Genomic DNA, 23,781 nt, shown 5'->3' on the forward strand with positions numbered 1-23,781 from the left:
CAGGAGTTGATGATGGACAGGGAGGCCTGGCGTGCTGCGATTTATGGGGTTGCAAAGAGTCGGACACGACTGAGCGACTGATCTGATCTGATCTGAAGATAAATATATAACTATTAAAACAAATAAATGTTCAACTTAACTTAACTTAAACTCATGTGGTAATCTTTCAAAAAATATTTCTAAGGCATCAGAAGCAGTCAAGAGAGGAAAGTTCTAGAAACAAAGAAGTGGTTAACAATACCAAGTGGTGAGAGTGATGCCAAATGTTTCAAGGATGTTTTCTGTGACACAGTAGAAGAAAGGGAATCAATTTTAGAGGAAATTTAACCCCTAAACAGTTATGACTACAAACAAATCCATAGGCTCTTAGTTCAGAGAAATTATATTAGAGTTATTAAATAAAATCAAATACTTATAAGGAACTGGTTTGCAAAACATGTTTGTAAAACAGTTGTCTAAACTAGGATGAAACATAGGATAATTATTACAGTGTGTCCATTTATTTCCATTCAAACTGAAAATGTACATTATTAACTAACTTGCACCAATGGCAGGAATCTCCTATGTCACACATTCCCTAAAATAGAAAGGGAAAACTCTAGGAATGCCGTTATTCTAATACTTTATCTGAATTCACACATTTAACACATTTGAAAGTAAGCTTTGCATCTATCAGGATGAGTACACTGAAACATTTGTAAGAGAAGAGTTGAAAGACAATATCTCCCAATGTTATCATTGTTCAGGAAATGATTTCCATGGTATGATCTTATCCTATTTCTTTTCCACATCTTAAGAGAATGGAGCATTGTTCTCCAAATTGGCAGAAACACACAAGTCCTCGGAATAAGACAAATTCTTGCATCACCATCGTGCAGTAATTTGATATGGCACGTATAACACAGAATTGACCAGAGGGACCCAGAGTCCTGGATTTCTCTAGATGTTAATATTTAGAACAGCATCCATTTACACAACTTGTGCTTTAGCTAAGATATTAGCAAAAATGTGAATTCTATGGTACATTAATGGGCAGTGTCCAAAGTAATATCACAAGATATTTTAATTGAATTGGTTAAAAAAATACTTGAGTGACACCTCTGCCATCCAGTGACTTTGCCCCTTGCTGAGACTGCTTGTCAAGAGATCAGACTGTTCCCCTCTCTCAGGACAGTCAAGCAGCCAAACCTGCACTAACCATGATGGGTTGTTCCGGAGCATGTTGACATACAACCCGATGAGAACATGTTCATCAGCTAGCCTGTCTGCCACATTCAGGCTGTACTTTATCCTGAAACAGGGCAGGAGGAAAGAAAGGATGTTGTTAGGAGAGGTAGACAGAAATAAGTGGGGCAGGCAGGAGTGAGTCTGTGGTAGTAAGGGCATTTAGAAGACCAAGCAGGTAAAGGAAAACTAAGCGATGTTCTATGAAAAAACACAAGCAAAATCCAAGCAATGAAATTCACAGTGCCATTTCACTCACTTAAAAAAAGACTTCCACTTAGGTCGTCACTTTTAAGAATGCAGATCTGCACTCTTCAAACCACTAAGTCCAAGTAATTCATCTGTACAGTAAATACACTGAAATAGGTTGTAAGCAAAGATTATATTTTGGAAGATCAAATCTGAAGCTTAGTCATTTTAACAGGGAAATCAGGGAAAGTAAGTAACAACACAGATGTGTCTACTCAAAATAACTACTTGGTGCTGTTAATGGGGTTATGATGAAGCTGCTTTGGCTAAATCAAAGATGGTCTTTCAAACACAAAGCATCTTTGACACAAGAAATCTGCATTTTTAGTTCAGTTAATTCAGGGTTCCAGCACACTCTGGCTTTAACTTACCCTTTGCCCTTCAGCAAAGCTGGAGCAGCCCTAGCCAGCAGTTTGCTCTGCTCGACTTCACTGTCCTTGGGAGGAGAGCTGGTTAATAAGATGGGAAAGCCAAGAAGAGCGTAAACATGGCAATGCATTCGAGAACAGAAACTGGCAACAGAAACTCCCAAGACTACATCCAAGCTCCACTTGGACAGCTCTTTGATTACTTTGAAAAGTTCAAGATGTTTTTAGATTTCCTCAGAGTTGGGCTAGAAGTAGCAACCTGGCCTGAGAACTGTAATTACAATTACACAAGCCCCACTATGATCCCAGATTTGACCTCTGCTATTTGCCTAACAAATAGATTGCATATGCCTAGACACAATGACAATTCATTCATTCAGCATTCCTCACAGACTATCTTGTGTTCAGTGGAGTAGTTCACTAAGTCCAGCCAGCCTTCAGACCCCACACAAGAAGCTGACTTCTGCAGCCTGCTCTCTATTCTCTGATTGTCTGTATTGAACAGAGAATTGAAAATTACCTAGTTAGAGATTGGTGTCATATTAAAAGTGTTTTCCTACTTCAGGCACAAATCACCTGACCTTGGCTGTGAAGCTGCAAGGAAAACTTCCAGAGAAATAAACCTTTGAGCCTTATAAATGTATATATTCATACACTTTGTGTCTATAACTGGTGAAGAGAGGCCCACCAAGAGCAAATTCTTATTATTTTATATTTACTAGGAAGAACATTCATTTAATTGGTAATTTTATGACAGCTTAATGTAGTTTTATTAAAGAATACATAGAAATATAAATAATAACTAATAACGTGTGGCCAAGCCAAAGTCACCCAAGATTTACTATAATGAATATGCATGCTTCATTGAGAAATATATTGATTCTTAGTATTATAATTGTGCTTGTAATATGCTTAAAGAGAGTTTGTTTTTTGTAGGCTAAGAATTTGCCCTGCAACACTGATGTACTTAAAACTATCCCGTTCTCCCTTCATGGAGAATAAAAAAATTAACTGTGTGACTGTTTGAATACCAAGTGTTTAATTACTTGGATAGAAATTATTGGATTTTTCACCACAAACTTCCCCAACTTTTCCAAAGTTTCTTAATGTAATATGAAACTGTCAAAGTGAAAGTGTTAGCTACTCAATCGTGTCTGATTCTTTGCGACCCCATGGACTGTAGCCCACCAGGCTCCTCTGTCCAAGGAATTTTCCAGGCAAGAATACTGGAGTGGGTAGCCATTCCCTTCTCCAGGGGATCTTCCCAACCCAGGGATCAAACCCAGGTTTGATCTCCTGCATTGCAGGTAGATTCTTTATTATCTGAGATACCAGGGAAACCCATAAATGTAAGAATGGCTAAATAAAGCAACTAAAAATCTCAAAAACTTTAACTAAAAGTTTTAAGGTTTTACTACAAAGTACCACTTTTTCAGACTACAGAGCACAAAATATAGCAATTTATAAATGAATATCACATTAAAATTATGCATATTATAACTGAAATTCTTGTAATTTACAATAATATATACTACAAAGATGCCTTAAATAGTATGGCTTATGGTAAATTTAAAAACAAATTTTATGTATAAAAAGTATCTACTATAGAGTAGGTAGTCATGGGTTTGTTAAATATGACTTCATTCAGCTTTTCAGGACTGTACCTATTACTCAAAAAGTACAACTGCACACAAACAAAACTGACTTTAAAAATGAAATTAATGCTCTAGGAGAATTAACTTTTCTGATGAAGCTAAGCTTTTGTAACAGCATATTGATTTTCAGCTTCTGAGACTATGAAACATGCTGTCAGGGCCAACCACTTTAAGCCATTCGAGTTGTTTTCCCACCATCCCGCCAAGACAGCAAAGCCCTCTACGCTCATTATCCAGTAACTACAATCCTACCACTGCCCAGTCATCTCCCTCAACATTTTTTTTTAAAATAACACAAAATAGATCTACCTATTTGGAGAAAGCACCCCACTCCAGTACTCTTACTTGGAAAACCCCATGGACAGATCCCTGTAAAACCACTCAAAACACTATGAAATAGTCAAAATTCTTCCCTCCAACTGAAACTATTTCTCTGCTTTGTTACATGTGCTACTTTGAACCTTCAGTCCCAGAAATTGTGCTATTTCCTTAAATCAAAGGCCTAATAATTACACAGTCACAACCTCTGATGATGAGTGTGCAAGAAGGAAAGAAAAAGAAACATGGGAGGATCAACCAGGAGGATGTGTTTGTTACAAATTACTCTGGTGATGCCTTAGGGGAGAAAGGTGATGTGTTAACAAAGCTGGGTGTGTCCTACCACTTACTCACTGGCAAGCCTGGGCACTGGAGGAGACCTGTTGACATCACGATGGTGCAGGGTTGGCAGCAGAAAGCAAGCAGTTGCCCAGATTCTCCTTTGATGGCTCACTCTTTCTGTCTCTCCAATGCTTTGGGCCCTTCTCTCCTTCCTCGCCTCCAGTTGCCTGCCCGCCTTGCTCTTTCCCAGCCCTTCCTTCCTCAAAGGGACTGGCAGATGTACATACACATCTCTTGTCTTTTTGTCGCCATTTTCTTTGCCTTGGCCCTTGCCAGTGCTGGTTCAAAGGCATCACTGAATTCGTTTCATGTTCCTTTCCTTTCCCACTTGAATCCCTAGGGAAAGTAGTTCTTGGTATATATAGGGATGACATTCTCTACATTTATGAGTTTGTGGAAATAAACTGTTCATCTTATTTTGCTACAGTTCTTAGCATCTAGTGCCAAGAGCATTTCTGACTTTTGGTTCTCACTGTCCACATGGTTTCTATACTACCTAGTACCTTGAATTCTTCTCCTCATCACTTATTTCTGGGAGGCCAAAACTATGACCATGGATAGAGGAAGCCAAGGGACTCCCCTGGTGGTCCAGTGGTTAAGACTCTGCTACCAGTGCAGGGGGTGTGAGTTTGATGTCTGGTCAGGGAACTAAGATTCCCACATGCCGTGTGGCATGACCAAAAGAGAAAATAAAATAAATTTAAAAAATAATATAGAGGAAGCCAAGTGAATGATGCAAACAGGGGAAAAAAGGCACTCAGATGAAATGGATCAAGAACTGAGAAAGCAGACAAAGAGGCAGGTTTCACTTAAAACTTGGGTCTATAAAGAATTTTCATCTGAAGTATCTTTACCAGAATAGCTTCTGCAGCTCACAAGGAGCTTGAAGAAAGGAGGCAAAGTGACACAAATTTTCTCCTGAATTGTTGTCAAGGTAGTGACATCAAGTAGTTTTTGATGATCTCTTTAAAGCAATGTACCCTCACGATATTTCATAGAGTAATTTTGATGTTTAAACTTTCATTTTGTAGCTCTGGCAGTTTGCTTGGAGAAGATTGGTGATACTTCCAATTCACTGTGGCCTCTGGGATCTGATAACACTGGAACCTAGAGCCTTATCAAGAAGTGATTCCATATATATGTGTTAATATATGATATTTGCTTTTCTCTTTCTGACTTAACTTCACTCTTACTTCACAGACTCTAGGTTCATCCACTTCATTTCGACTGACTCAATTTGTTCCTTTTTATGGATGAGTAATATTCCATTGTATATTTGTTGTTCAGGCTCTCAGTTGTGTCCAACTCTTTGTGACCCCATGGACTGCAGCATGCCAGGCTTTCCTGTCCTTCACCATCTCCCATAGCTTGCTCAAACTCATGTCCATTGAGTTGGTGATACCATCCAACCATCTCATCCTCTGTTGCTCCCTTCTCCTCCTGCCCTCAATCTTTCCCAACATCAGGGTCTTTTCCAACGAGTCTTCCATTGTATATATATACCACAACTTCTTTATTCATTCATCTGCTGATGGACATCTAGGTTGCTTCCATTCTCTGGCTATTGTCTGTATACTTATGGCTGATCTCACATTGCTATACAGCAGAAACCAACATAACATTGTAAAGCAGTTATCCTCCAATAAAAAAATGTTTTTTTTTTTAAGAAGTGACTGCTTCTGGGATGTCAAACATTCCAATGGCTCTTCTGTACTGCTAGCTCTTGGAGCTTCTCCATCTTCTGCATGGCTCGTCTTTAAATTTAAATGCCTTCCTCCTTTTTAGCTCTGAAACTGGAAACTACCCGGGGCTCCTTTCAACTGTGGGTGATGTATCTAATCTGAATCCCAAGGAGAAGCAAAGCTACCATCCTAAGATTGTGTGTACACATGCCTCTTTCTCTTATTATCCTTATTTTCTTTTCACCAGGCCCTGCCACTGTACAAAGACTTCCTTCTGCACACATTTTTTCATTACTAGGTGTGGGGACAATCATAGCCAGGAGGTATGACCAGGTGAAATTTGAATTTCATGTGTTCTGCTGAAAGAAAAGAGGCTGGAAATAATCCTTTAGATTATTCTTTTCTAAAAAATTCTCTTATTTTTTCACCAATTCCTTTTTATACTCTATAGGGAATATAGGGAAAGAACATATAAAAAGATAAATTGTCTTCTTCCAAAAATTTTTACACACACACACACTCTGACACAATGGGTTCTGGAAGGATAGACGATTTCAAAATATTTTATATTTATTTATTTAAATCCACCCTTTAGTTTCAGAGGATGACAACTGATGTCAGGATTTTTTCTTAAATGCAAACATTTTGGGTATTCTAGTGGCATTAGGGGTAAAGAACTTGCCTGTCAATGCAGGAGTCTTAAGAGACCTTGGTTCGCTCCCTGGGTTGGGAAGATCCCCCAGAGGAGAGCATGGCAACCCGCTCCAGGATTCTTGCCTGGAGAATCCCAAGGACAGAGGAGCCTGGGGGGCTATGGTCTATAGGGTTTGCATAGAGTCAGACACGACTGAAGTGACTTAGCATGCATGCACATAAGCTAGGTAACAAAACCACAAACAAATGCTCCTTGGGTTTTTGCTTAGACCTGCCATATAGTTTTAAAAACCACTTCTGCTTATGCTGTGCTATTACAGTAGCTGTAGCCAAATATTTCTCTTTTATTTAACATGAAAGTAACAAGATTTAAATAAAAGTCTTGCCTAGAGCAATAATATAATGTAAACAAATTATGTATAATTATCATTACAATGGTTAAATGGAAAATGATATTTGAACCATGGTAAGTTAAGAACAGATATTTCCTTTTTTATTGATTCTTAAATAATTGATAATTTTTTTAGTGTTTGGGGTTATGAAGAATGACTTGTAAACGTGGCTTCCTCCTTATCTGTCAGTTGGGAATAATATTTTGCTTATCACTGTAATTAACACAGACTATGCCAAGGTCATCAAACTAATTTAAATACAATAAAAAAGAGTCCACAAGTCAGGTTTTTCAAGAGATAATTTGTTTACAACTCTTGTTTCCTTTCGTTTCTAGCCTTCAATATCTTTGATGTGAAATGTAAAATATCTTCCACATGCAAATCAGCAAACATGCATAAAAATAGCTCAGCGTCTCAGTGGGAAAATGAGTTGTCATCAATTTAGGCTGGCATGAAAGTCAGACCATTTTAAGCAGGTACCATGGAAGAAATAATAAGAATTCTAGGTCATATGTGATTCACTACATTTACTGTGTTCCCCAGATAATATCAAGCTGTTATCAATTGTATTTTTGCCAAGAGAAGCCTAAAACTTTTGTTGGGTATGGGGCACACACAGACAGCAACTAAGCAACTCTAGTAAGAGTGAAGAAGAGGTGACTGCATATTTAATTATACACTAACATTTTAGTATAGGGAACAGAGTTGAGTTCAAAGACCAGTTTAATTCAAGTTTGAAAAAAATCTAGCATCTCAGTGGAACTCTGGGAATAAAGAAAGCTACATGGGATAAATATTTGCAGAGAGTGTTTATTTCAAATTTCATACAACATGACCCTAAAGAATAAAAAGAAAGAAGAAATCTTCAGGTGGTTGATTTCTAAGTGTATATCTGTTTTTATGATGCTGATTTATAAATTTATCTACTTTCCTGACTGAAAAGGAAAAGGCTTTAATCTCAGAAAATATTAACTATGAAGAAAACTGATTTTCAGAAGCAAAGGCTGAATTCAGTACCTCAGTTTTGTTTCTATTCGCTTTTGATTACCAAAGCACAAATGCTTCAAGTTTAGTTTGAATATTATACATCAGATTAAAAATCTGGATTGTTAGGTCAAGACTCTTTGGGAAGGCAAAGTTTCATTTGAAAAAATGAAACGGGACACAGAGAACTAGCCTTTCTGTGGTTGAAAATCCAAGCAAATCAACCAACTGACCAACCAGTCAACCAACAAAAATAACTTGCAAATGCTATTTCATTGAAAAGAATCAGGATTTGGGAAATGCGTGGGTAGGAAGCCTATCTTCCCCATATGTACCCCTGGACCTGAGACAGTATTAGTAATTAACCAAATAACATGATGATAAACCAGAAAAGAGTATGTTAGATTGTGTTCAACACTATGAATCATAAGCCAGGCTCTAACATTTGGGACAGTGATCAGATCTGGCTAGATGGTATACATAATAGCCAAACTGATTCTTTTTGTGAGCAGTTAAGAGTTTAGAGGTTGCATGTGCAAAAATATTGAAGAGATGTTTCTAAAATTGAAAGTAAAAGAATCTAACCATTCAAACTTTTAGAATGCCCTTATTGTATGAAGAAATGGCCATAATTGCCATAATTAGTGAAACATTTTACACAAGAAAGGACTGGTTAGCTCTCTCCATAAATGAGGGAAGGATTTGGGCAGATAATTAAGATTTTACAAAGGGGGCATGATGCCGAAAGAGACAGAGCAGATACTCAGAGAGGCACAAGGCTGTGGGCAGTGAGGTGGGAAAAAGGGCCTTTTGGGCCCAAATCTGTGGTCAGCTCTTGCAATAATATTTGCCATAATGGCAAGCTATCTTTCATAAGTTTAATGTGGCTGCCCTATCATATATCATACATCATATATTGGATCTTTTTACCTAGTGGTGATAATATGCTTCCCTTTCTTATAAATTAATGCACTTATAAAAAAATAATCTAGGTTTAGGGATATAGTTATGACCAAGAAAATGAATGAAGTGAATTAGTTCATGAATTGCATTATTTGATCCACACTGTATCTAACAGCTAAACATCACTGAGTTCTTATACACACACACATACAGACTTCAAAGGGTTAAGGGAGAGTATCTTTGAGAATTCCCTCTTTTCTTTTAAGGGAAAAGTTAATCAAGTATGTAGATAGAAATAGATATCAGAAGAGGGGATGGGGCAGATGGTGGTAGTAGCCAGAGTTACACCCTCATAAATATGTGTGAGTTAGGTTACTAGGATGTCAAAAGACTTCAAAGATAGACCCTCGCACCTTTTGAAGATCAAAGTGTACACTTGTAAAGGATTCTAGGTGAGGAATGCCAAGAGTTTGTGGCAAGGATTCTGGAGTAGTGATTTCAGTTCATCCTCATTCTGCTTTATCTTTGTACGATCTGTCATTATACCAAAGACCAAAAACTCAGACTAAATAAAACATCTCATGGCAAACTTCTTTACTGTTTTAATGTGGCCTTAACACTGACCAGCACCACTCTCGGCTTGTTTAGGTTTTATCAGATTTTCAAAGGGGCAGTTACAATGGGGTAGGAGTGAGGGCTGAGCTCTAGGTCGTATTTCTTTGGTTCAGTTCCAGTTGTTGGGAGATCAGTGCCTTTAACTGATGTCCACAGTTGGCATGATGGTTTCCATGAACCTTAGTGTATGGTCACGGCTAAGAAATCAACAGTCGATCACCACCAGCATTATCAAATAATAAAAATTAAGCACTCACAGTCTGAAATTGTTTTCTTTTTTTTTAAATTGCTGCTTCAGTAGGAATCAGACTGCTTACCTGGGGGAAAATTGGTCCAAGCCCAGTGGGACAGAAGGATATATATCCTGAAGTCTTTTACTACAATATGGTCTAGCCATGTGATGTTGTCTTGGTCTCATCCAGTTAGGGCTGGAAGCATTCCACAAGCCTCTTTAATACAAGAGTCTAAGGAATCACCATCTGGGGTTTTACAAACTGTACCAAAGCAGAGAATCATCCAAAGAAGGAGATCCAATGTGGTACTCTTCACACATACACATCTCATACATACCGGTATGAAGACATAAAATCAGTAAAAGAAGTGGAGAAGTGGAAAAGAGAGAAGAGAGCCAAGTAGTGCAGCTCAAGTTGGAAATTCTCAATGGAATTTCATGAACCCCCAGAAGACCTGTTTTTCCATCAAATCCCCAAACTACAAGGGGATTTTAGTGATGACGTAGGACCAGCAGTCTAGCTATGGAACTACTTCTACGATTAGTGATTCAGGGCTGGGATACTGACCGTGTGCCGTGGTCAAGCTGATTTACATACAGCTTTATGAGTGAATGCTCCTCAGCCACAGGGCTGGATGCACTTATCCCCTCAGGTAACCTGAGGGATGCAAACAACGAGACCTCGTTAAAACCTCCCATGGACAGAGCAAGGCCCACTCAGAGAGGAAAGATGTTCAGTGTACACAGCTTTATTGAACAGCACCCTTAAAACAGAAACCAGAGGCCAACCTCTGTGAGGAGAGCAAGAACTGCAAATTGTGAACAACGTGCTTGTGGTTCAGAGGGAACATTCTAGAAGGACTGAAAATGGGAAAAAAGGGAAATGATCCTATTTTGGGATCATTTGGGTGCAAGGGATACCATGCACCCTGGAGGAAGCAGAACAGCTCAAAGTATTATAGGAATAGTTTAGAGTAGAAGAAGCCATGTTATCCATCTAGACGTATCCACCATAAGCACCGTCCGAGCTGAAATGATATAAAATGACCTTCAGTAAGGATGGGGTCTATCTCTGCTGGACATTCACAGAATGCAGAGCTTCCTAATACAAGAATCTCTTTCCTGACATAGAGGCACAGGCCTGTGTTTCTAACAGATTTTACAGTTTGTAATTTTGTTTTTTTTTAGAAAGGATGGTTGAATTTGCTGGTGGTTCTGAAAAGGAATGCTAAAGGAACATACTGAGGGCTTCAACCATAGGATTTCACTGTGGATGTTCTGTCGTTCAATTGCCTCCCCATTTCTATTTGTTACAGACTTGCTGGATTTATAGGAAGGAAACATCATGAATGACCGCATTCTGTTTATTCCACTAATTACAATTATGGGGAATGTCTTCATCTCAGGTTCCTGATGACGGGCAAATCCAGGGACTCAAGGGAAAAATCAGCAGTGTTCTAAGTCTCACTATCTGCACATCTTCACTAGAACATCCCAGGATATTACAGGGAAACTGATGCCTTAGCAACTCTTCGAGGAAAGCATTGATTATGACTGTTTTTGAAACACATGAGGCTATTTTATTTATTTTTTCCTACTCAAAGGCATTTTAAATCTTTCATTCATTTGTCCATCCCAATTTTCCTCACCTTTGTTCCTGCTTTCCTGTGAGCCTTCTCCCTGTATTTCTAAAATAATTCCCTGGTGCTTTATTTGTGATATTTGATCAAATGACTTGAAGTGCGTCTTGACCTCTGCCTAGTCACTGTGCTGGTTTCAGGAGAAGTATCTGCTTCACCTGTTTGCTTACATGGCAATGGGCCTTTGTGCAAAAATGAGACCTGTATCCACTCTCTCTCTCTCTTTTTTAAAAGTTCTTATTCTTATCCATGAATTACTTATGTAGAAACTGTATGTCCAAATTTGGATTTGAGCCTCCAGCCTCAGGAACTCTAGAATTTACTAAGAAGATTCTTATATACCTGGAATTTTATGTTATGAGATGCTTCAGAATGTCCATCATAATTCCTTATTGCATCTTGAGATGCCAATTCCTCAGGTTAAATGGGGCCATTCCAGGTGCTATAAAAGTGACTTTTTCAATGAGATATAATGCATGTGTGTTAGAAGTAAAACTTAAACATACCGTGCATTCTTACTATGGATGGATTGTAAGTGAAGTTTCCAGGGGTGACTTTCATCCCCAAAGCCATCCCTGCCCTCTACAAAAGCATCCAAATGAATGAAATTGATGCCTTGTGACAGATATTTACAAACGAGTTGCTAATAATAATCTTCTGCTCTTGGCTTACATGAGAATATTTTTCTCGCCACAGAATCAAGCTTCATTATCAAAGAGACAGTCTGTTTTATAATAGGACTGGAACTTACCTCCTGGTAATAAAAGGACTTCCTGAGGAGGGGACAGAGTGGGAGAACAGGGTGTCATTCATGCTGGTTACAGGTCTGGGTGGCCTAAAAAAAGCACAATGTGGATGGAAAGTTAAAACAAGTAAAAGTCACAAGTTAAAACTATCCAATCCCTCAAGGAAAGAAGCTGGGAAATCAGAGTTCTTATCTTGTGTGTATGCATGCTAAGTCACTTCAGTCATGTCTGGCTCTTTGCGACTCCATGGACTGTCTACAGGATTTTCCAGCAAGAACACTGGAGTGGGTTGCCACGCTCTCCTCCAGGGGATCTTCCTGATCCAGGGATTGAACCTTCGTCTCTCATGTCTCCTGGCTTGGCAGGCAGGTTCTTTACTACTTGAGCCACCTGGGAAGCCCAGTTCCTATCTTACCCAGGATCAACATGAATTTTTACATTTTCCAATTCAATTCTTGAAGTGTTTTGGGAACTTAAATTTCCTTGAGAAGACAGAATGTCTGTTAAACATTGAGCGGGGAAGATCTCTGGATGCCACAGGAATGTTTATTCTTGAGTTTTGAGCCTTGTTGTAGAGTCATATTCTTGGATGGAGTGAGGATTTTGAGGCAGCCAACTGCCTTCTAAATGGGTTTCCCAGGTGGTTCAGTGATAAAGAATGTGCCTGCTAACTCAGGAGTGTGCTTAGTTGCTCAGTTATGTCTGACTCTTTGTGACCCCATGGACTGTAGCCCTGCCAGGCTCCTCTGTCCATGGGATTCTCCAGGTCAGAAAACTGGAATGGGTTGCCATTCCCTTCTCCAGGGGAATCTTCCCAACCCAGGGATCAAATCCAGTTCTCCTACATTGCAGGCAGATTCTTTACCATCTGAGCCACCAGGGAAGCTTTCACCAAAGCAGGAGATGCAGGTCCAATCCCTGGGTCAGAGATCCCTTGGAAAGAAATGGCAACCCACTCCAGTTTTTTTGCCTGGAAAATCCCATGGACAGAGCAGCCTGGTGGGCTGCAGTCCACAGGGTCTCAAAGAGTCGCACATGACTGAGTAGTGACTGAGCATGCACGCACTGCCTTCTAAAAAGAGAAGCCCAGAAAATTTGAGGATAATCAGACTCCAAATCTCTTGGAAAGAGGAGGATTGTACAGACACTTCATCCTGTGTTCCACATGAAGATGGCCCTCTCCTGATACTCCCTGTCTGTAAGGTCCCAGCTGCAAAATCCTATTGAGCCTTCTTTGACCTTTGTTCTAAGGGAAGATGCAACTAAGCACCATAGGGATTTACTGACTTTCTGTTATCTGGACATACAGTGCAAGGCAGCCCATAGACACTTTTTTTCTATATTATTAGAGGAAGAAAATAGGGTTTAATATTCCTCAGAATTGCCCACAAGCCTAAACATCAACTGCATCACATCTGTCATCCCATCTTAATTTGCACCTCACCTTGTTATTCCTTCCCTATCAGTGAGGTCTTAGTTCAGGTAAAATGATAGAGCTAAGATCGCTGCCTCATCTCCAAGCAGTTTTTAGTCTCATTTTAGATTTAGGTGTTCCATGGTACAATGAGAAGGGATTCAGAGGTCAGAAGCTGGGTGACAGGGCAGGGTGGTGTTCTGAGTAAGGAAATTTTGGTTTCACTATAATGCTACATGTGAGTTTGACAGTACAGAATTTTTTAAAAGATGAAACATGAATACAGTAGCCTATAGAATCGATTTGTGTTGACTCGATCAAGAGTCAAATTTGTGAAGGTTTAATTTTTATCTTAGGAAACAGGAATTAGTTTGGATTCTAAAACGAAGAGATTTCTAGGAAAAAAGTAGACATGTTTGTCCCAATGTATTTATGAGAATGGACATGACACATGGCAGGTTTTAAAATGTCAGCACAAAATGCAAAAATTCATTGAAACTTTAGGTTCCCAGTACCTGGTGCTAAACTGTGTTCTTGAATTTTTTTAAAGACACATTCTATGTTTGGTGAGGTCAAAATAGCAGGATTATTATTGAATCTACTCAGACATATTAGCCAAAATTCTGAAAACATTGTTTTATACTACTTATCTAGGATATGCCTAATACCTGAGACTAGTTTAAAGCTAATTCTGCTTTGAGCAGTACACTTTCACTTTATAAGAAGGGTGTTAATTTCAAACAAACGTGCTCTGTGAATTTTGAAAGGTTAGGTTATATCAGATTTTAAAACACTAAGCAGAATGAAATATTTTCATTTTAACTTTGAAAAAAATGGAAAAAAAATCAGCTTGACATTTCTGGTTTTCTTTTGCCTCTTTATAAATGTCTCCATCTTGCTCTCTCTCTAGGAAATGAGAAAACAAGAGGATCTGGAATGCTTTCTGAGTAGCCAGGTACATTTACTCTATTGAACCTGGTCACCACAAAGCTGAATTGGCAGTTCCTTGGTATTTGCTCTTTAATACACTGTGTATGACAAACCTAGAGAGCAAATTAAAAAGCAGAAACATCACTTTGCTAACAGAGGTCTATATAGTCAAAGCTATGGTTTTTCCAATAGTCATTTCTGGATGTGAGAGTCGGACCATAAAGAGGGCCTAGAGTTGAAGAATTGATACTTTCGAATTGTGGTGCTGGAGAAGACTCTTGGGAGTCTCTTGGACTGCAAGGGGATCAGACAGTCAGTTCTATTTTTTTTTTTTTTTTTTTTAATTTTCGCCTCCCTCGCCGCAGCGGCTGCCTCCGCCGCCGCCAAGGCTCACACTCAGCCGCCGTCGCCGTAAAGCGCCTCGGCTGTTACCCCGGGTAAAGTTTCCTGGGCCTGGCTTTACGACACTTCCCTCAGACAGTCAGTTCTAAATGAAATCAACCCTGAATATTCAGTGGAAGGACAGACACTGAAGCTGAAACTCCAATACTCAGGCCACCTGCTGGGAAGAGCTGACTCATTTGAAAAGACCCTGATGCTGGGAAAGACTAAGGGCAGGAGGAGAATGGGACAACAGAGGATGAGATGCTTAGATAGCATCACTGACTCAATGGACAAGAATTTGAGTAAACTCTGGGAGATAGTGGAGGACGGAGGAGCCTGGTGTGCTGCAGCCCATGGGGTCGCAGAGTCAGACATGACTTAGTAACTGAACAACAACAAGCAAATGGCCTTATGTGTAAGGTTCATCATGAAAATGTTGAACCTGGGACTTGGGCTAACCTTGGCACCAAATAGCAGTTTTCAAAGGGATGTATTTCCTCTACAATCACATGGCAAGTTACTTTATCTAACAAATGGGTCACAGTTAAGAATTTTAAATATGTTTAGTCTTTTGAAAAAGAAATAGCTCCAGAAAAAGTCACAGAGGCCTAGTGCAAAGTTTTCTTTCTGGACAAGATGTTTGCAAAGGACATTTTATATAAATGGCATTCTTTTCATAAAATGAAAGTGCTCAGCTTTAAGGCAGAATTAGTTTTAAACTAGCCTCTTGTCTCTCACTTGTTTTGTGTCTCATAACCACTTATAATTTTATAAGTCCTTATAAGTGCACTGAAGATTATTGAACTACTTACCAAGTATCTCTTTTGGCAGCAAAAGAATTGAATAGAATAGAGACAGTTAATCATGATAACATTTACAAGCAATACAATAGCTAAGAACAAATGCCAAAACACCAAAATATCACCACTTAAGTGGCTTTTACATGCCTATGATGATTTAGAATAGCTAAATGAACAGTATATTTTCAGATTAGAAGTCTTAGATATCCCCATCCATATAAAAAAGAACATGAATATCTATTCAGGGAAATAACATCTGGGGAATAATAATTATAAAAATGTCTAAAGCTAAAATAATAGGAACAAATCTGTTCTAATATCAATTGGATATTGTACATCTGGAATTTCTTGTGTGTTATTTCAACAATTAAATATTTCATACAATTTGTCTTTTATGAAACTGATGCACTAACTACTGTATAAGAAGGCATCTCAATTTGTCCTTTAAAACTGACATTCACCATGGAAACATCAATGAATACAGATCAGTGTTTGGATTCAAGGACTGTTTTAATCATCTGGTTAAATATATGGGACTTTTAGCAGAAGAAGGCACATTTCATGTAGAATTTTAGGGGAATCCTGAAACTCTCCATGGAATCCAAATTGTGTAGCTGATGCCCTCAGTTCAGTGAATAACATATCAGATCATATTGCCAATATAAATAAAACATTTTTACTCATTGGTCAACTAACTCACACCCACACACACCCACACACACTCCCAATCTTGAGCGCTGACTGGGCACAGAGCCCAATGTGACTGACGTGAGGCTGGCTTTACTCACACACGTGGCCTCGTTTCTTAATTCTGTCTCTAGGTGGGAGGCCTCATCCTCATTCCATCTGCTGCAAAGCTCTTGGAGCCAGGCTGTCCACCCTGTCCACCCTCTAAGTATCTATCCCACAGCCATCAGCTCGGATTGAATGCTGCTCTCTTGAAAGGTAACCCCAAGGAGGCCTGATAGCAAGTGACTCTGTGGCTCAGCCAGACAGCCCAAACTTACTCTCAGTTTTTGTTCATTCATGGACAGCTAAGTGACTGTCCCCGGCTATGGGGAAGTAAGTCAAGACTTTAGAACAGCTTGCATGAGATCACTTTCTGCAAGTGGTTGGTCCCTTGGGATACTTCCCAGCTCTTTCTACCCCTGGTTTACTTTAAGGCTTATTTTTAGGAGGAAAATTTCCAAAAATAAGTCAACCACATTCTACAGAACCAGTTTACATTAGTTTTTGGATGCTTCCAGACTGTGCGGATTGCTGGGGACAACGAATCCTCAGAGTGCACACAGAAGTAAACCAAACAAAGCCCATGGGATTTATACAAATCTCTCAGACATGCTCAGCACAGATGTTTGTTAGGATCTGTTTAGGTCCATCAGGGAAAGAGTCACTGCCTTCCTAAGGCTCTGAGGTCCACCGCAATGCCTCTAAGGGGCCATGCTCTCAGTCACCTGAGGCATAACCTTGTCTTGGTGGATTCCTAACATTCAGAGGTCTCATCAGCCCACCTCTTGATGTCAACAGGCAAACATGAGCCCTGCAGTACAAAAGGTTGTGCTGAACTGCACAAAACAAAATTCAGTTCAGGAGAGGAGCTGCCTGTTCTAGAGGCTTCCTCAGGCCCCTGTGACTACACAATTCCTAACTGTAGCCCCAAAATAGCTAATGAACTTCTTTCTTCTTCTGAGCCCAAGACATCACCAAGGAAGAAATACTTTCTTCTGCCTGAACCTCCTGTTTTCTGAGCCACCCAGGCCTGAGAGAGGGCCCCAGGGGGAGGGGCTTTTGGGAGATAGAAGAGGTGGGTGGTAGCACCATTCCCTGACCCTGTTCCCTCTGCTACTCAAACTCACATACACTTTGGAGAAATTTTTTTAAGTCCGTTTTTGGATCGTCTGTTGAATTTCCCCAGCAATCCCTCCACTTCAACCCTCCCTTACACAGGCCATGATTCTTCTAAAGTTATGTAACTTGGGAGAAAACAATAACAACAGCAATAATTTCCATCTCTGCTGGCATCTTTAAGATGCAGAGAAAGGAGACAGTGGGCTTCTGGATTAGGGACTCAAAGCACACATGATGTTAAGGTACAGGATGCTTTACTATTGGCTGATCATGGTAATTCCATTGATTATTAATGTCCAATTGTGTAAACTCCACTAACATCTGTATTTTATAACTATAAAATTTTTGAATATTTCCCACTTCGAGGTGAATTATATGGCGCCGCATTCTTGTACTTCCGGGCAGAAGTATTGTATACCTCTTCATGGAAAGAAAAAGAATATATATATATATATATATATAATCACCTGATTTTCATTCTTCTTTAAGAAAATAAAATCTAAAACTCAGTCCCTGACAACTGATAGGAAATTGTCTTTGTATGGATCTGCACACGTGTCAACGAAGAGCTGTCTCTCAGTGTGGAGGGCAGATACTCACACGATGTGGGCCAAGTTGAGTGGTTTCTCAGGCTGGTCAGGGAACATGGGGTGCAAGGGCTCACGGCTGGAAGCACAGCTCAGAGACTTGCTTAACGCATTGGTTAGCTTCTTGGCAGGTGATTTCTGGAAGGAAGAACAAAGGTTCAAGTGTTAACAATCAACACTTACGTAACATTTTATTAGATGATTTGCTTTCATACTATGCCATGTGCTAAGCCGCTTTAGTCGTGTCTGACTCTTTGCAACCCCATGGACTCTAGCTCACCAGGCTCCTCTGTCTTTGGGATTCTCCAGGCAAGAATACTGGAGTAGGTTGCCATGACCTCCTCCAGGGGATCTTCCCAACCCAGGGATCAAACCCGAGTCTTCTGCCCTGGTAGGCGGGTAATCTTTACCACTAGTGCTACCTGTAAGCCCTTCCATGATATATATTCATTTATTCATTCAGGGACTCTTCTTTGAGAATTTACTCCAAGTCAAGGAGTTGGCTCATTGCTGGAACCAGAATGCTTGGAATTAGCCACCAGGGTACCTGACGCTGGCTGCACAGTGTCAGCAAATGCTGTGAGATATGGAAGCAGTCATTGGGGTCAGAACATCCGAGCTGGGATTTAATGAACAGCAGGAGTCCTTCTGACAAAATTCAGGGGACTGGAAGGTATCCAGAAGGAGGAAGGCCAGGAGATCTAGTTCTGGAGAGGGAAAGCAGGAGGCAGACCACTGAAGTCCTATATACCACATCCAGGGCTGTGGTCTTTATCTCAGATGCAGAGGGAGACAATGAACAACTTAAATCTCAGAGGTGACCTGATTCTAGAAGGATTGCTTCTCCTTAAGAACAGACAATGGTTTGAGAGGGATGGGAGTGGAAGGCAGGAGAGGAGTGGGCGGTTTTGCAGGAATCCAGAAGCAAGATTTTCAGGTGCGGCTGGATACATCCAATTAGAAGGAAGAGCAGAACTTCAGCCTCAGTCTTCAGAATTTAAAGTTCATGTTCTTTCCAGAGAACTCTCTCTTTTTCATTTAGCCCAGTGGAATGTTTAATATTTCACAGCCAAGATGATCAAAAATAATCTACCACATATAATAAATCTTCATGCCAATTTTTCCTTTCAGTGAGAAGAGATTTATAATTTTGTCACTTTCTTTGACACACAGAGTGCACAACTGGCAATATAAGGAAGTGACTTTCAGCCTCATTATTTAAAAGCTAAGTCATGGCAGCACCGTCCACAAAATCCCTCTTTGACTCTGGCTGGGAGACAGAATTCTTAGAACACTTGGAACAGCAGTAACAACAGCTCTTCACCCCATAAACACTGGCGCTCCTTTGTCCTCGTGAGGAGTTCTATTTTACTCTGCAAAGACATTGTCCCATCGTATAACTGCAGAGTCCACAACCTCTAAGGAAAAGGCTCCTTATTTAACTTCAGCATTTACACACACACACACACACACAAACAATTACAAAATGGTTAGTCTTCAAACACCAGCTCTCTAGGATTTGAGATAGAACACACTGGGCTTCTCAGGTGGCTCAGTGGTAAAGAATCCGCCTGCAGTGCAGAAGATGTGGGTTCGATATCTGGTCTGGGAAGATACCCTGGAGAAGGAAATGGCAACCCAATCCAGTATTCTTGCCTGGACAGAGGAGCCTGGCGGGCTACAGTCCAGGGGGTCACGAAAGAGTTAGACACGACTTAGTGACTAAACAACAACATTTGAAAACTGGTAATGTGCTGTCAATAAGAAAATTTTCTCCTACCGTCTATACTAAATTGTATTTCATGATCTGCGCTAGCATATCAGTTCTCAGCAGGTGATGTAGCCCATAGTAACAGGTGGCATTTGAACTGGAATAAACCCTCAGTATACAATGCCTTAGTGAAGAATTCTTATTTGAACTCAGATTACGACATGTGCTAAACAATTAATATATTTGCACTGAATATCAGTTCCTAATAATGATTCCTCAAAAGAACATTCTGATTTAAAATGCATATTCTTAGTACTCAGCCATAAAAAAGAATAAAATGAAAAAAAAAAAGAATAAAATGCCATTTGCAGCAACATGGATGAACCTGGAGATTGTCATACTAAGGATCAGAATACGTTCATCACAAGGACACGTTACCTTCAGCATGTTAGTATCACATATCACCTCCAGCAAGTTAGTCACGTGCACTATTCATGAAAAGATGATTTTCTAATATAACCACAATCTTTGCCTTCTTCCAAAAAATAAATAAACAAATAACATGAAACAGCATCATTAAGCCCTCATGCTCTCATGTCTTTCTTCACATTCCAGTCACGCCCTTAAGGAACTCCAGAAAGAAAAAAGGAACTAACAATACTTTTTAGGCAATGCCCACAACCCCACCCCAAATTGAAAAGAACCTTCACTTACTGTGAAAAGGAGATTATGTTCCAGAAGGCTGTCACCTAAATCGATACAGAATTATCTGTATACCAAGAAGTAATATCATTGGAGTCTTCTTATATGTTGTCTTAGGAAGCTACTCTGGGTTCAGACTCAACAGGTAACCCCCGTAAGAGGAGCAGTGGGAGGGGAAGGAAGGAGTGTGAGAGTAGAAGTTAAGTGTGCCCCCTGGTTCTCTTGCTGTTCCCTTGTGTTCTGGACGACACTCACACACCCAACTTACCCAGGACGTGTACTCTTTCATTTGGTGCTGGTTGCTATGGGAACCACCGGCATGTCCCCTCCAGAAGCAGTCTTGACAGAGCTGGTAATTGTGACACTGTTGGCATCGGTAGCGAAAGCCCAACATACTCTCACTGTGGCAGTATGAACACTCCACCGGGTGGAAGACTGACGGGCAAGCAAACGAAGAAAAAGACAAGGAAACAAGAGAATGAGTCAGAAGAATGAAAAATACAGCCCAACAAGAATTGCATTTTTCTGCTGAATAACAAGACTTCTGATGATAGCTTGGTCTGAGAGAAGTATTACCTTTATGCCTAGACTCTCACGACTCTTTTCCAGCATGTGTGTGGGGGTGGGAGAAATCAAGTGGGCTGGAGGAGAGGGGTTCTTTTAACAGCACATCTTTGTAATGCTGTTTACTCTTCTTACTCCCATCCCTTACCCTACAAGAATGTAAATTACCCAAACTGGCTTGCCTTTCCCCCCAGATGCTCTCTGTCTCCAGGAGACCAGCACAGCTCACTGAAAACTCAGAAGCACAATGGATGAACACAGATGGGTTCATCCAGTGGGTAGTGGGTAGAGAGCAAATATTAGAGAAATGGAAAACAAGAGGAAGAATAAAGAAGAGATGGGAGGAGAGTAGAAAAACTGGACGATGAGAATATTCAGTTATTTTTTAAAAAAATAGACTAGCTAATGGGCTTATTTAATGAGTGACATTGTCTTCATTTAATAAACAGATTTTAAAAAAATTTTCTGAGAGGTAGATCGATAGGGGCCCAAAGAGATGGACAAATTATCTGAATTCAGTTCTAATTCAGATAGTTCAAGAGACACTTTCTCTGGCAGGAAATTTGAGTTACAAAGCAGGCAAGGTATGAGATTCGAAGCTAACAAATGATCAGATCCAAGTAATTGCATGTTACGAGTTAAAGATACTAACAACAACAAGAACAATTCTTGCCTTTGGCGAAGTTACTCTCTGGCTAACCAGCCAGGGAAAATAATGCAATAAATAAATAAATAAATAAAATAAAGATGAAAAGTAAACTGTAGAAACAAAGACATAACCAAATTTTGAACACTGTCTTCTGAACCAGGATTATATCCTCCTTTTCTGGCTCTTGGGAAAGACTTGAATTTAGGGACAACTCTTCTGGGACATGGTTTAAAGAACTCATTTCCTGCAACAGGAAATACTGAGAGGAGGCATGAAATTACAACTTTATAATTGGAGAATGACTAGTTCTCAGACTGCAAACAGTAATATGAATTCACCCCACATGATCTGGATTTTGACTGCTCTTGGCTCTAGCAGACGAACAAGACGCATAAAAAAACCTATGATTGGTAGTGATTACAGGGACTCTAGTGAGATCTTTCTTTAAATCTTCTCCATGAGCAAAACAGAATAAATTTATAACTTGAACTAAGAGAGATAATAAGTGTAGACACCAAGTGCTCTAAATGGGAATTTAAAGTTAAGCTAACTTTAACCCCAATGTATATTAAAGAAATGTGTAGAAGATTCTAGTAAGAGATAGGGGATAAATTATTTTCTATTTAAGGCTGGAGAATTCCCAGAGTTAAATTAAACAATAAATGAGAATATCTAAACAGCAGATGGAGGCATTGAATTGTTCCCTGTTTAAATTTCTTTAAACCTTGTTCTGAACTGTATTTCATATTCAAGTTTGGATATGCCAATAGTAATTACTTTTATCATAGAAATACTTGCTTTTATAAAAATAAAAGCACATGACAAAAGTTACATTACTCATTTCTTTTGCATAACTACAGCCATTGGAAGCTTACAATTTGGAGCATATGACTAAAGCTTAGCAAGGTGCTACCATCCAGTTTTTTTCCCCATCTCCTCCACCTATTCATGCTCAAGTGCTTAGGAAGAAAGAGTCAATGCCAGGTATGCCAACAGTGGAAGTTCACACCTAAAACAAATACTAGAAAATGTCACATTCCTTATTGAGGTTCTTCTTCAGTTATAGGAAGTTTTAAAGCCACATCTTACTTGTAACTGAGAGGTGATATTTAATAAGTTTTTAGAATGGACCATCGTAACTTTGCAGTGTGCCGATAGGGCTTTGCTGATCAGGGAGAGAGGTCAGTTCTATTAAAAATCAGAACTACTAAACAGACCTCCTAAAACAACGATGGTGGCTTAATAACTATAGACTTGATAGCCTAATTTCAATAATTGCCTTAGGAGTTTGGGATTAACATATATACACTCCTATATATAAAACAGATAATCGACATGGACCTATATACAGCACAGGGAGCCAACCCAATGTTTTGTAATAGTCTACAAAGGAAAAGACTATGAAAACAATATACAAATATATATGTATATACACCTGAATCACTTTGCTGCACACATGAAACTAACACATTGTAAATGCATTATGTCACTTCAAGTTAAAAGAAGGGTTAAACAAATTGCCTTAGCCCAGTAGTAACTACTCACCGTTTTCTACATTCGCCAGTCGATGCAGAAGGGGCAGCCAGACCAGGCACTGCGGGGGAGGATCTGACATGAGCGTGTCCAAGAAACCATTTAAGGTGACTTTTTTCTGCATCAAAAAACCCCACAAAAATTTAGAACCGAGAATAATCTTAACTTACCTGCTATGTAAATATCATTTGAGATGGAAGAAACAAGACATTCAATTAACCCCTAGTACACAAAAAAAGAGAGCTCGAAACTAGTTCTGAATTGAAAACATTAATTGCTTTTCATAGTTGAGCCTACACGGGACTGGATTATCTCTACTGAGGTTGAGTCAATATTATCACAAGGAGGAAAACAATTTCGAGAGGGTCATTTTTCATACACGAGGGACAGGACGAAAATGATGAGCAAAACTCGGGAGTAGGCATTCATCATAAAATTTTACCCAATAGTACATCATAGCAGGCTCTACAGTTTCCAAATCAGTCAGTCTTCTAAACGTGTAGAACAGTTAACCTCTTCAACTTCCATAAAAACTAAATATTTTGTGGCTAATGTGAATGGTTCTGCTATACAAGATTAGGAGTAAATCCTGTTTGGAGGGAGCTTTCCCCTCCCTGTTAAAAGGGTTTAAAGGAAAAAAAAAATCTTTTTGCTC

General features: G+C 39.5%; 1 protein-coding gene across 11 annotated transcripts in view; it reads right to left on the bottom strand.

The window, feature by feature from the left end:
* The window catches only part of DTNA (dystrobrevin, alpha), a 322,724-nt gene that overhangs the window by 66,458 nt on the left and 232,485 nt on the right, over positions 1 to 23,781 (bottom strand). For 4 of the 11 annotated variants that reach the window (XM_010849771.1, XM_010849774.1, XM_010849773.1 and 1 more), the window contains exons 8-11: positions 23,139 to 23,244; positions 20,649 to 20,815; positions 17,981 to 18,105; positions 12,010 to 12,093 (exon numbers count right to left, since the gene is read on the bottom strand). In XM_010849771.1, the coding sequence (XP_010848073.1) occupies positions 12,010 to 12,093; positions 17,981 to 18,105; positions 20,649 to 20,815; positions 23,139 to 23,244 (482 nt within the window). Of the gene's footprint in view, positions 1 to 1,198; positions 1,292 to 1,844; positions 1,923 to 10,186; positions 10,277 to 10,344; positions 10,647 to 12,009; positions 12,094 to 17,980; positions 18,106 to 20,648; positions 20,816 to 23,138; positions 23,245 to 23,781 lie in introns of those variants that run through there. The other 7 variants (XM_010849766.1, XM_010849768.1, XM_010849767.1 and 4 more) reach the window with 4 other exon arrangements.

The sequence above is a fragment of the Bison bison genome, unplaced genomic scaffold (genome assembly GCF_000754665.1).
Source record: "Bison bison bison isolate TAMUID 2011002044 unplaced genomic scaffold, Bison_UMD1.0 scf7180017864286, whole genome shotgun sequence".
Classification (NCBI taxonomy): domain Eukaryota; kingdom Metazoa; phylum Chordata; class Mammalia; order Artiodactyla; family Bovidae; genus Bison; species Bison bison.